This window comes from Juglans regia, chromosome 2 (genome assembly GCF_001411555.2).
Source record: "Juglans regia cultivar Chandler chromosome 2, Walnut 2.0, whole genome shotgun sequence".
NCBI classification, from domain to species: Eukaryota; Viridiplantae; Streptophyta; class Magnoliopsida; order Fagales; family Juglandaceae; genus Juglans; species Juglans regia.
This window is the reverse complement of record NC_049902.1, coordinates 17,620,067-17,633,002: the sequence shown is the minus strand read 5'-3', so window position 1 is coordinate 17,633,002 and position 12,936 is coordinate 17,620,067. Positions and strand designations below refer to the sequence as shown.

The window sequence follows — 12,936 nt, the reverse complement described above, 5'->3', positions numbered from 1 at the left end:
GACGACATATCAAACTATAAAAAAGTTTCATGTTTATATAAAGGTATGCTAATATATCGATAATTCAATACGAGAATATGTTTTGAATGAAATAGACAAAAAATAAAAAATAATATGTAAGACGACGCCCATTGTTTATTGTTGGGCGTCGTCTAAGCATTTTGTTTTTGTTTTTTACTTTTTATAATTTTTTAATATATTTAAATATTTTTAAAAAATAAAAAAATATACTAATAGATTTAAAATTACTTTTTTAATTATTAGATAAAAAAAAAAAAAAATTGACCAGTGGCCAAATTAGGACGGTAAAGAAACTTTTCCCAAAAATAATAGATGTTTGCTAAAGTCTAAAGTCGTTTTGAACGCTCCACGTGTCATTTACTGGTTGATGTTTACGGAATTTCTGTGACATTCTTTGTCAGTTTAACTGTACTATCCCACCAACCCCTCTACGTTATTTTCTATGCTTCTCTCTCTCTGTGGGAGTCTATTTTTTCACTATTATTTCTTTCTGTTTCAGAGTTTGTTGAGCAAAAGGTGGAGGAGTAGAATCCATTCCATCCTCTCATCCAAGCATAATCCTTGGCTTAGGTTAGGGTTTCCTCAATCTATACTCACTCCAAAATAAAATTCATTCTTCACGGACTTTTCTTCGTCTCAGATCACACCTCCATCGCCTTCGCGTCCGCCTCGTTCTCTCCGCCCGATCAACCCCTATTTCACAAAATATGGCGATGATCTCTCTCAGAAGCTTGAGATCCCATATTTTCCGATCAGAATCCTTTCCAATCCTCCACCATCCTCTTTTTTGTAGAAATTCTAGGTTTTCTCTATCACTCCTGTAATTCATTTACAAACTAACAGAAAAAGTTGGGGATTTTCTTTTGAGATTATGGGATGTAAATTAAAGTGATGTGAAGTGTGTATATGTGTATGTGTGTTCTGGGTAATTAAGGTTTTCTGTTGCAATAGGGTATTGCTGTGATTGATTGTCTTAGCAGGGTTTGAATCGAGGCTATGTATATTGAGGAATTAAAGGGAGGGGTGGTGGAAAGTGGTGATGAGGGGAATTTCTGTGGTGGAGATTTCCATTTCGGTAGCAGAAGCATTGTCGCTTCCGATGCGAAGCGGGTTTTGATCGGAGCTGGGGCCCGCGCGCTATTCTATCCGACTCTGCTCTACAATGTTGTTAGGAATAAGGCTCAGGCGGAGTTCAGGTGGTGGGATAAGGTGGATGAGGTATACTTTCTTTTTCCTTATCATTTGTTCTAGCCGTTTGCACCATGTTGCATATCGTTTTTTTTTTTGATAAGTAAAGGTCGTTAGAAGTTACAACTTTAAAATTATAATTAGACGCCGTTGCCGGGTAATGTTGCATATCGTATTTATGCTTGTTGACTGATTTTGGGCTACATGTCGGGGGCTTTCTGAGACTTCTCATTGGAATGAGTTTGCGCTTTAATTTTATGTGGACGTGCTGGTTGATAGTATTCCCCTTTTAAGATTCTAATAAATTTGATTATGTTTTCTTGGTACAAAAATTATTTTATTATTTTGTCGGTGTATCTTTTAAACAGATAAGGTTTATGTTCTTGGTTCTGTCGGAATGGGTACTTTTCTCTTTGTTTCTTCCATGTCGTTGGACTAATAAAATTTTTATATTTGTTATCTCTTGACTGTTGCATCCATTGCTTGTTCAAGTAATATCTTGGATGGGATTTGTTGTTTGTTGTAATAGCTGTGTGTGTGTGTGTGTAAATATTTTATTCGTGTAGATTTTCTCATAGGGTTCTCTGCTGATTACTTCTGTTTGCGAAATTATATGGTTCTATATGTTCTGTTTGGAGTGTTCAATTGATTTTTCATTTTTCTTTCTTATAGATATTGCTCATGAGTTCCAATACAGTTGGTTTAATATTTTTGCGTCATCTAAAAAAAATATTTTTGTGTCATCCATCACTTCCCCCCTGTGACTTCTTTTCCTGTTTTAATTGTTGCAACTGTCTATGTTAAGACCTTTATTCGATGGTGAAGTTAAGTTTTTGGTGTCTTCGGTGCACATTCTTTTTAATTGTATATGATAATGGTATATTTTTTTCTTGGCATGGGAGAATATTATTGATTTGGTAGGAACCAGAAATCTCATGTGCCTCTTTTCAGTTTATCCTGTTAGGTGCTGTTCCATTCCCGACTGATGTTCCCCGCCTAAAGGAGCAAGGTGTTTGCGGAGTTGTCACGCTAAACGAGTCCTATGAGACTTTGGTTCCAACATCTCTATATCATGTGAGTGTTTTATCCGGTACAGTTTGCATCTAGATATCCTTTCTAAAAGTCTGAATCTCAAGATGTCTACTTTTTATTGCTTGTACTCTTGATGGCTTCTTCTTCTTTAGCTGCTATGAGGATTAGATACTTTTGGTTTCTTTGATGCTAGATTAAATGGGCAACTGGAGATGATTTAGTTTTGTACTCTTGTTTACTCGAGGAAAGTTGTGTCAGAACTATTATTTTGACTAATGAACTGCAGTTTTGTCTAAATGTGAAGGAAATGCTTCTGTGGAATAGAAGTAAATGGTTATTTATGTCTTTGCTGCTTCTGGAAGAAACATAGAGCTGAATGAAAATAGAATGATGCTAGTTTGGTAAATATTTGGGAGCCAATGGTCTTCTAATTTAATGGTATCTGTTCCTCCCCCATTAAACATGGATTGGAGGGTGATTTCACTGTTTTGTGGTTGAACAAGTTTTGTTACTTAATAATAAGACATTGTTAAATATTAAAGGGGAAAATAACTCCATTTTGCTTATTTCTTACGAATAGCTGTAGAAGTTTTTACAGAACTTTGGCTTTTGGGTTTGTTTGTGAAACCCAAGGTTTTCTTTACATGTATACGGCATTCCTCAGCCTTAAGTGAGAGCAATGAATAAAATTGGGGTATAATCCTCATCTTTCATCCAAATAAAGTCTTGGTCTATAAAGCATTGTGTGACTACAATAAAAATTGATATGGCATTGATATTACAGGGGTTTAATGTCATCAATAAATTTCATTGATTTGCTTTTATGATCTCCTAAATAAGACAAAAAATAATATGGTGGGACCGTAATCAGGGTTTCATTTGGACATCTTAATCGACTGACATACAGGGTCATATTTCTGTAAATTGCTTTACCAAGTGGTTTCTTTTTTTTTTATAAACGGTTCATGCATGATACTTGTTTGATGGTCATTTTTATTTTTCCCTAATTCCAAGGTTTACATCAAGTTGTCCTATGCCATTGGCGATTTAATTTATTAAAATATTTGTAGGATCATGGCATTGACCATTTGGTGATACCTACCAGAGACTACTGCTTTGCCCCATCACTGAATGATATACAGCATGCAGTAGACTTCATACATAGTGAGCATTCTTTTTAACCTGATTTTCCTCCTTTCGAGAATGTAAATCATAAGAATTGTCATTTAACAGAAATCTATTTCTTGGCACACTATTTGTTTTTTAAATTTTCAACGAGTCATTTTTGATTGTTCCTTCGGGAGGTATTCTATATGATTACCTGACCTCTCTAATGTCATTTTCGTGAAGAAAATGTATCTTGTAGAAGAAGTACATATGTTCACTGTAAAGCTGGACGGGGGCGCAGCACAACCATTGTAATATGTTACCTGGTGAGTTCCCCACAAAAGAAAAGATATTAAATATCCATTGCAAAATTCCCACCTTTCCTTAATATTCTGATTTTTTAAAGGTGCAACACAAGCAAATGACACCCGATGCCGCATATGATTATGTGAAAGCAATCCGTCCAAGGGTGCTTTTAGCCTCTTCCCAGTGGCAGGTATTTTCATAATACTTGTACAGGCTTGTTATCCAATATTATGTTTGTCATTATCTGCAACTTGGCTTTGGAAATCCAGGAATTCTTGTTTTCTCATTCTGTAGCAAAAGGCTACTTTTACTAACTTTTCACTACAAGTTTTGCGTTGTAAATGATTTCCGAGTCATGCGGTTTTAAGTTTCAGTTAGGCAAGTTATTCGAGAGATGGTAATTATTTTAATTGTACTTTTGATTGGTTGCCCAAAATGTTTTTACATGTACTTATTGTTATGGTTAAAGGTTTAACCAAATAGTATCTAAAAGCCCTAAAAGCCCTAGGACTGTTGGATACTAATTTGGTTGAACCTCTAAGCCTCAGTATCATAGCACTTATCAACAAAAATAGGGGAAAAAATTGCAGTGACATTCTTTCTCTTTGGGACATCAACTAATGGCGTTCATTGGTACTTGTGAATTGGTGTAATCTAATATCTTCTCTTTTTCCTTTTTTCCTCTCAAAAAATGTCTTCTGCTGATTTTCTAAGCTACTCTATATTGGCTATAATAACAGGCTGTCCAGGAATACTACCATCTTAAGGTGAAAAAAGCTGTTATCTACACCCACATTACCGATCTAATGATGAAGGCCCGAGTATCAGCTGCTTCACAAGATCTTGTGGCATTTGATGATGGATCAGCAGTTGTTGTGACTGAGTCAGATCTTGAAGGGTATAACTCAAGTCTTGACTCAGGTGCTATGGGAAGTGAAATATGGGCAGATTTAAGTATGATCTACCGGGTCCGAGTAGCTGGTCAGGCAGCTCTGGCAAGAATCTCATGCCTATGGTTTCCCTGCCGAGCATGCCCGAGTACTTCAGGGGAGAAATTGGGCGGTGAGAGCAGCTGCTCAATCAGAGCTAAGCATATGGGAGGGATTAGTGTGGGCATACACGTCTACTGAGAAGAACTTCCGAAATTGCAGAAAAGCCTCGGAAATTCAATTGAAGATGTTTGATAAGTTTTCTGCCATCTTAAATTTTCTTTCTCGTACAGCTGAAGGGAAATAATGTTAACTTTAGGCAGATGTGAAACTCTGGTTTTTTCCCCCTGTAAATTTAGTTGTAAATTCTCTTGAATCAAAATGTAAGAAAGTTGAGTATTATGAGCCCAGTAAATACTGGTAGGATACCCTGGAAGTAGGGCTGCAAATGAACTTTGTCGAGTTGGGTTGAATTCGAACAAGGTATTTCGATTAACATGTTTACTTGTTCGAACTCGACTTGGATTAGAATAAAACTTGAATATTCTTATTCAAACTTGACTCGTTAATCATTTATGTTGTCCTAGTTCAATTCGAGCTCGATTAAAAATAAACAAACGACTTGGAGCTTGCTCAAAAACTTGAATTTTTTTTTTGAAAATTCTGAACCTTATCTTTTGATTAATAAAAAAGTTAAATTTTGCAAAAATCTTTAATTGTTTAACTATTTAAACAAATAATTTTTATTGAAAAACTCTTATGCTACAAATTTTTATAAAATAAATTAACTTATAGTAATAAATTAAAAAAATAATATATAAGATAAATATAATAAGCTAAACTATTTAATAGATATAGATAATATAATAAATCAAAAGTTCTATTTGTATGATGTATTATTATACAAATTATCCTATACACATCATTATGGGAACATAATAAATATATTAAACAAGGTAAATTATAAATAAATTAATGATATATAATTAAGTATATAAAACATAACTAACATGTAATAAATATAAAACATACATATATGCCACATATTATGAGTTTTAAAACGAGCTTAAACAAGTCAAATCGAGCTTATACGAGCTTTATTCATGAGCCTAAATCGAATTAAGCTGAGTTTTACAAGTTTTGCTTGTTTAATATACAGACTTATATTAATGTTTATGAACATCTCATTTATTAAATGAACTGAATTCAAATCATGCTTGATCTGTTCACAAGCTGCTCTATTAAACGAAGGCTACCTGGAAGGCTACATCGGTGTGATATAGCAGAATTTCCTCTCTTAGATAGTACTGATACTATCCCTATCCATCATAAGAATAAATTATGCTCAAATCCTCATCCTTACAAGACAAGCCTTCCATAAGAGAGTTTGGGAAGTCATTTCCTGGTAGAAGAGCGGGGATCACCACAACGGGTGTAATCGGGGGGACTGATATAACTCGACTATTGGGAGGTTAGAGGGAATCTAAGGGATTTCCATATGTTCAGTCATTGGTCGTTAATTATTCTTGAACGACTGTCTGTTCAGGAAAATACTCTCAAACTTCCATTGAGCACTTGGATATCTACAAGGATAGTGACTGCCACACTTGAAAAATTCTCAGTCATGTTTCTTTTGTACAGTGTTATCTATATAAAAAAATTAGGAGGAGTGAATTCAAAAAATCCGTAAGTGGAAGATTTAGCTCAGGTGGTGTGAACAAGCAGGCAGATAATAATTAACCAGATAACATGGAGTAAATAATAATGAATAGAAAAAATTGTTAAGTGGTTAGTCAAACAAATTAACAAATGAGTACAGTTAGACTCAGTCTTAACGAAAGGGAGCCTTTGGCTCCCCCCCGCATTTTCTGTATAGTGTTTTTTTGGTTTTTTTTTTTTTATGTTTTTCAGGCCAAATAAGGGAGGATCGCCGTTCGGGTCTTTCTAGCCGTCGCCCTTCAACACGTGCCCCACCGGGACGATGCCCAGCCCCAGATCTTCAAGACCACCAAATCTGGCGTCCATCAGAGTGGAGTGTAGTTCGCACGCGCGGGAAGAAGTTCCGGATCTCGTCTGCACGTGGCCATCAAGCGCCACCGAGGAAACTTCTGCTGATGACACGCTCGGCTTCTCTGGAATCCCTAACTTCCAAGATTGACTGTCGACTTTCCTTCCAGAGTGACTAGTGTACGACATGCACCACTGCCGACGCTATGTGCACTATTCATCCGTTTAGTTTTTTAGTATTTTTGTTTTCTTGTTTTTTGTTGTTCTGTTTCTCCTTTTTGACCTGAGTGAGGTGTTGAGCCTTTGGATCGGATGTAATATGGGGAAAGAGCTATTCGAGAGAGGCGGACGATGCTACAACCAGTGGTCGTACGGCCAGTGCTTGTGCGTAGGTGCCGCCTGCACAGTGGAGGCTGTGTGTCCGTGCGTGAGTTGGGTGCTCGTGCCGTCAGGGCTCGAGTTGCCAATGCTTGCGATAGGCGTGACGTCCGGGTTAACGCTGGTGCTTGTGGTTGTGTGGTTGGTTATATGTTTTTTATTTGTAGTTTTTTTGTTATTTTAGTTAGTAATAAAATAGAAATAGACTATTAGATTTAGTGTCCATAGTAGTGTCTCATACTCTTTCTCCCTAGGAGGATAGAGGGGGGCTATAAAGTTCTGTTTTACAAAACGTTTTCTCTGTTGGAGAGAGTTTTTTAGAAGTTAAGACTATCCACCACAAAGAAATTTGTATGTAGAGAAATCTCAGAGCTGATGCATAGTTTAACTTATAGTCTGGATTTTCCTTGTATTGATCAGTCACAATTGTAAGTTCGATTTATTAATAAAATGAGTATGTTTTCATCAAAAAAACAAATAAGTACCGTTGGGAATTAGACAAAATGGAATAACAATTGGATTAGCCAATATTAGCAAAAACTAAATAACAGTTAGGTCGTTAATCACAGTTGACAAAATAATGAATAAATAACTTGTCACAATTATGAAATAGAAAATAATATATAAATCCAAAATATTTTTCAATATAGGACACACACAGTACCTTGATCAACATAAAATCCTTATGTTCTATTCTCTTTCTTTTCCTCCCCCTCTTTCTTACCTACCTCACTACACACCTACCTCCACTATGCATTAGGGTGACGATAGATAAGCCCTTCTTAACCGACTTTACACAAAATTAAATAAAAAATTTACTTATCTCTAGTCATAATATTCTAGGTTTAGGCCGGTGGGATTTCGCCTTTCGGTCACTTACCTTTTATCTGTTACCTAGATTCTCACACAAATAATATTACTCATAATCATTTTTTTTATTATTTTATTATGTAGCATTATATGATTGAAAATTATTTATTATATTTTACTTATAAATTTATTATTTAATATTACAATAATGAAAAGATGATAAAAAAATAATGATAATTAGAATTTTTCCTCTCACACTTTTGTTATTCTCTCTTCTTTTACTTTTACAAATGCAACTTCCTTGACCCAAAGTCTTTCCTCACGTGCTCCATCTCTCTTAAAAAAATACATATATAAATAAAAGCAATGCTAGATACAGTCCCTAAATGGGGACTGCAATGCAAGTCTAGGTAATTTTATCTTTATTTTTTTTTAAAATTACAAAAATATCCCTCCTAAAATGATGCTTTTTCTCATTTAATAAAGGGCCTACACATGCAGTCCCCAAGTGAGGACTGCAAATAGAATTTCTCTATAAATAATAGAAAAGCCCTTGATGCAATCGCATTTGTGCGGTCGTCGTGCACTAGTCGATGTGGCCCACCATATCAGCTAATGAAACGGTTTGTTTCATTTATTAGGGGTTCAACGTGATCAGTACTTTTGGGCGTTTTGCGCTAGAGAGGGCACTGTTTTGATGAGCTGCTTTACTATCTAGGCTAAGCCTGCTCTTCACCTCCTACATTTCAGTCCACAAAGGTCCCTGAAGCATAACCCTAACCCTAAGCAGAACTCCTCAGCACTTGATGAACTGAGATTGCCACACCACCATATGCCTCAGCCTCTTGTGGTGTCCCTGTCCCTACACTTCATTTTTGGCTTCTCATTTCTAAGTTCTTTTGCAATTTTAACTTGCCAATAGTTAATCTTAAGAGCAGAAGTTTTATTTTGTACAAAAAACCTACTTTCATCCAAGGCTCAAAAAGTTGGGCTGATTTAATGAACCGGGTGATTCAACAAATTGAATCAAGCGATTCATGAAAATTTTGAATCAAATATTTTAATATTAGGAAAAAATATATATTAAAGAGTATATGTGATAACCTGGACTTAGCCAAGTCCTCGCCTATTACTTTCATTATTATTGTCTTAGTCCAAATTAGAATTAACCTTATGGATTGTAAAGATGGGAAACCTAGTAAGTCACATGGGACCTCCTTTTTTTTTTTTTTCCTAAAGAGATAGGCATCCAAGCCCACAAGAAAGCTTGAAGGACTAGTGATTTTCCGTCACTAAGGGTTTAGGGTTAAAAAAAAAACTAAATTAGGGTTTGGATACAAGGAAGAGGCGTCAATTGAGAGAGAGACCCTTGAGTTTCCCTAAGTCTCAATCATTAGAGCCTTGGGAAGAATGAGACTTTTTGAGTTTTCAAGACGGGAAGAAGCCATAGGATTTCGATTTGGAGGAGCCACACGCTACATGGCATTTGTGCCATATCCTCCACTAAATTCATTGTATTTGGACCTAAAAGTGGAAGAATGAAGGAAAAGGAAGGGATTTCGGGCATGGCAAGGGACACAACCATATGCCATTTGGCATTCATGCATTTAGCCCTAGGTGATATGAACCCGCGGGAAAGGAATCCCTTGAACCCACAATCAATTTGAAAACACCCCAAGAAAGCCAAAATCAAGTCAATGGATGGAGAACCTAGACCCGATGAGAACTCGTATCAAGAACCTAGATTATATTAAAATCTAGACCCGTTGAAGAACTCGTCTCAAGAACCCAGATTACAAAGGAGGAACGCCACAAAGGTTGTGATTTACCTTTGATAAGTTCAAAAGTTCAATTAAGGACAAGAGGAGTAAAACTCAACTCACAATGAATAAATCATCAAATTTCATAAATTTCATAAACTTCTGAAAATGAGGCTACAAAGAGTATTTAAACCAAAACCTAATTAAAACCCTAGATAAAATAAAACCCCATCTTCCAAAAATACCCCTGAGTGAACAGTGCCACGGCTATAGTACGACTCTACAGTAAGTCGGCTGCAGTAACCCTAACCCTAGTTCAATAAAATAATAACTTTCCCAATATGCCCTTGCATAGGCATAAACCCAATTATTCTAAGCAAATAAAATAGGTCCTTGAAATTAATTAAATAAGTTGAAAATCTTCAAGTGTCCAAAGCCTATAAGTCATGTTGTTGCCCTTTCCATAGCTTATGAAATGAATCAAAGCATAATCTTCATCGTTTAAGGCCTTGAACTTGTATTTGGCCCATCTGAAACTTGCAACATATCTTTAAGACTAGGCCCACCTTGGTTCCCATCACTAGGGTTTCTAGAAGCTTGCAATCATGGGGAATCTCTGGGGTTTCATCCAAGGTGCCCCTTTTGTCTAAAGCATGGATTCATTGATCCAAGACCATAAAGGGTTTGAAGAAGGCTTTAGGGTTTCGGCTAGGACAAGAATTTTGCCACATATCATCCATGCAAGGGGTGTCCCTTGACATTTCCGAGAGAAGCAATGATGAGGGAAGAAGAATGGGTGAATCTCGGCCAAGACAAGAAGCAAGACACCACATGGTGCCCATGCACAAAGAGACCTTTTGGTTTTCACATAAGAAATGATGACAGGAGAGAGAATGAGTGGGATTTGAAGGAAGTATTTAAGGAGGGCATTAATAGACCGGCACCCTTACCCCCACCGAGAAGGCACACCAAGAGTCATTTTGCTCCACTTTTAGATTTGGCCCTCTCCTCTTCTCCCTATCTTGCCTACCTTAGAAGAAGACAACCAGAAACTATTTATTTCCAACCAAACACCATTTTTCTAACGACCATAGAAGGAGTCAAGAGTATTGTTTGTTGGAGCCTAGCACAGTAAGAACACTTGAACCTTAGCCCCATTCTCTTTTTATATACAAGCACCTACCAAAAGAGGGTGAGAAAGGTTTTGGTTTGTAAAGACCAAGGGAAATACGGCATTTTGTTAAGAAAAGCGCCATATGAATGATGAAGTAGAATAATTGGCTATGGAAGGATGAACCATGACTTGAGTGTGGTTAGCCCTTAGAAAATTGAGTTTTTAATGGCAAAGTGAGTTTCGGCCATAGCTAAGGTTTCATGAAGAATTTTATCTAGTCACCATTTGAAGAAACACAATCTGAAGTACCATGCACTATTCGGCTGCTAAGGGTTGTTAAGGGTTGTTAGAGTTAAACCACACACACACTCGGTCATTATGGTTCATAAGGACATATGGAGGGTCGATATCTTTCAGCCCTAGGGTTTCTCATGACCTGCATGTTATGACTAAAACCGATTAGGGTTAGAAAGTCTAAACCTAACACACACTGGATTCTAGTGTTTTGCTTTCAAAAAAGTCTAATGGAGAAATATACACTTTCTGCTTGCTTGATCATTGGCATATTGTTTACATCAGATATTTATAAGTTAGCATTTAACTTACTCTTAGATAATGTATTTATGATTACATGTAAACTCTGCATTTTGGTTGTTCAAATTGGATTATGGAATTGCTACTTGTCACATGCTACGATTCATATCTTATATGTGCCTGCTTTTTTCAAATGTTATTTGTTAAACGAAGTAGTTCAAAAGACATGTTTAGAATTTTGATAATTGATGCATGTTTTTATGAGCTTTCATAAGTTAAACATAAGCATGTGTTTTCTACATGTTCTAATTCTTTCAAGCTGTAAACATGATGCACTCTTAACATATGGCATAAGAACATGACACCATTGGTTGAAAGTTACATGGTCACATGTCACATGATTTTTGAGTTGTGTATTAAACAAATGCTAGGATGAGAGAATATCCTAGTGGAATGCCTGGGCTCATGAAGCACAATCAATGGACTTTGAAATTGGTGAGATTTTTTGAAATCTCACCATGGTAGTTTCCACTATCATTCCCCCCGGAATGGTAGAAGTTGTGGTAGGAATAGACGTTGGCGATGGGAAAGCGCAAGCGCCCTGATTCCCCAAAGACTAAAGGGGAGTTTAGCATGGGAAACACTAAGAAGGGTGATGGCAGTGTAGCCTCTAACTCTCAGTCTAATAAGGGAGATTGCCTTGAAGGCGCAGTCATCGACTTGACAAGGCTACTTGAGCGTATCTAGGAAGCCCAAGAACTTTTGAATCTAAATAAGCATTGTACTTGGAAAATTAATTAGCCTATATGTCATATGTTACCCTTTTGAGGATGAACTTCATATCAAGGGTTATGTTTAGACCCCCTTTTAGCTTGTATTGGGAGATATTTTGAGCAAGTATTTTGGGATTTAATAGTTGCTCTATTTTGGTACCATACTTTAATTGCTCAATCTTTACTTAGAATTGAACTTTTTTCGCTACGATTATTGCATATTGTTATAAACATGTTAGGTGCATTACATGATAACTTTCATGAATGAGTGAAGTGTAACGTTGAGTTGCATGTCCCGATGTTTTAGTCTCTATCAAATCCCAAGCATGATCTGATGCACATTGGCTTTGTACATTTCAAGAAAAGATGAGCTCATGGCATGTGGGAGACGTGATGAGAATTCTCCAAGAACTAGAGAATGGGAGGAAGGAAATCCTCCACTCAAAGGAGGTCAAGCTATAGCGACCGCCATCCAAATGGCTGAAGTTGTGTGGCAATAGATGTCCCAAGGGCAAAATAATAGATAAGAGCCACCAAGAGGAGAAGGTCGTAGCTGTCCATTCGAGAAGTTTCTCATATATCGATACCCAAATTTCATGGGCATGGAAGCAGCATTAAGAGCCAACAAGTGGCTCATCGACTTGGAAAGAACCTTCGATATAAGTGGATGCACGGAGGAACAGAAAGTCCAGTATGCCGGACACGTGCTTAGGGAGAGGTCGGTATATGGTGGGACACCAAGAGGCAATCACTGTTACGAGAGCTTGGGAATATAGTTGCTCTTACATGGGAAAGATTTAAGGAAGAGTTTGATAATTGATTCTTCCTTGAGTCTACCAAGCAACAGAAGGCCCAGGAGTTTACTAATCTAGTGGAAGGCAGTCATACTGTGGGGCAATATGTGGCTCGCTTTATGGAATTAGGAAGGTTTGCCCTACACTTGATAGTAACTGAGAAGATGCAGACTCAAAAGTTTC

At 36.8% G+C, this 12,936-nt stretch overlaps 1 protein-coding gene across 1 annotated transcript; it reads left to right on the top strand.

Moving 5' to 3' along the window:
* The first annotated feature begins 463 nt into the window (after positions 1–463).
* LOC109005236 (phosphatidylglycerophosphate phosphatase PTPMT1-like) lies at positions 464–5,079 on the top strand. The gene is made up of 6 exons (XM_018984063.2): positions 464–1,239; positions 2,161–2,283; positions 3,312–3,405; positions 3,592–3,674; positions 3,755–3,844; positions 4,395–5,079. Exons 1-6 carry the CDS (start codon positions 1,018–1,020, stop codon positions 4,782–4,784), a joined length of 1,002 nt encoding a protein of 333 aa, XP_018839608.1. The 5' UTR covers positions 464–1,017; the 3' UTR covers positions 4,785–5,079.
* Positions 5,080–12,936: the final 7,857 nt, after the last annotated feature.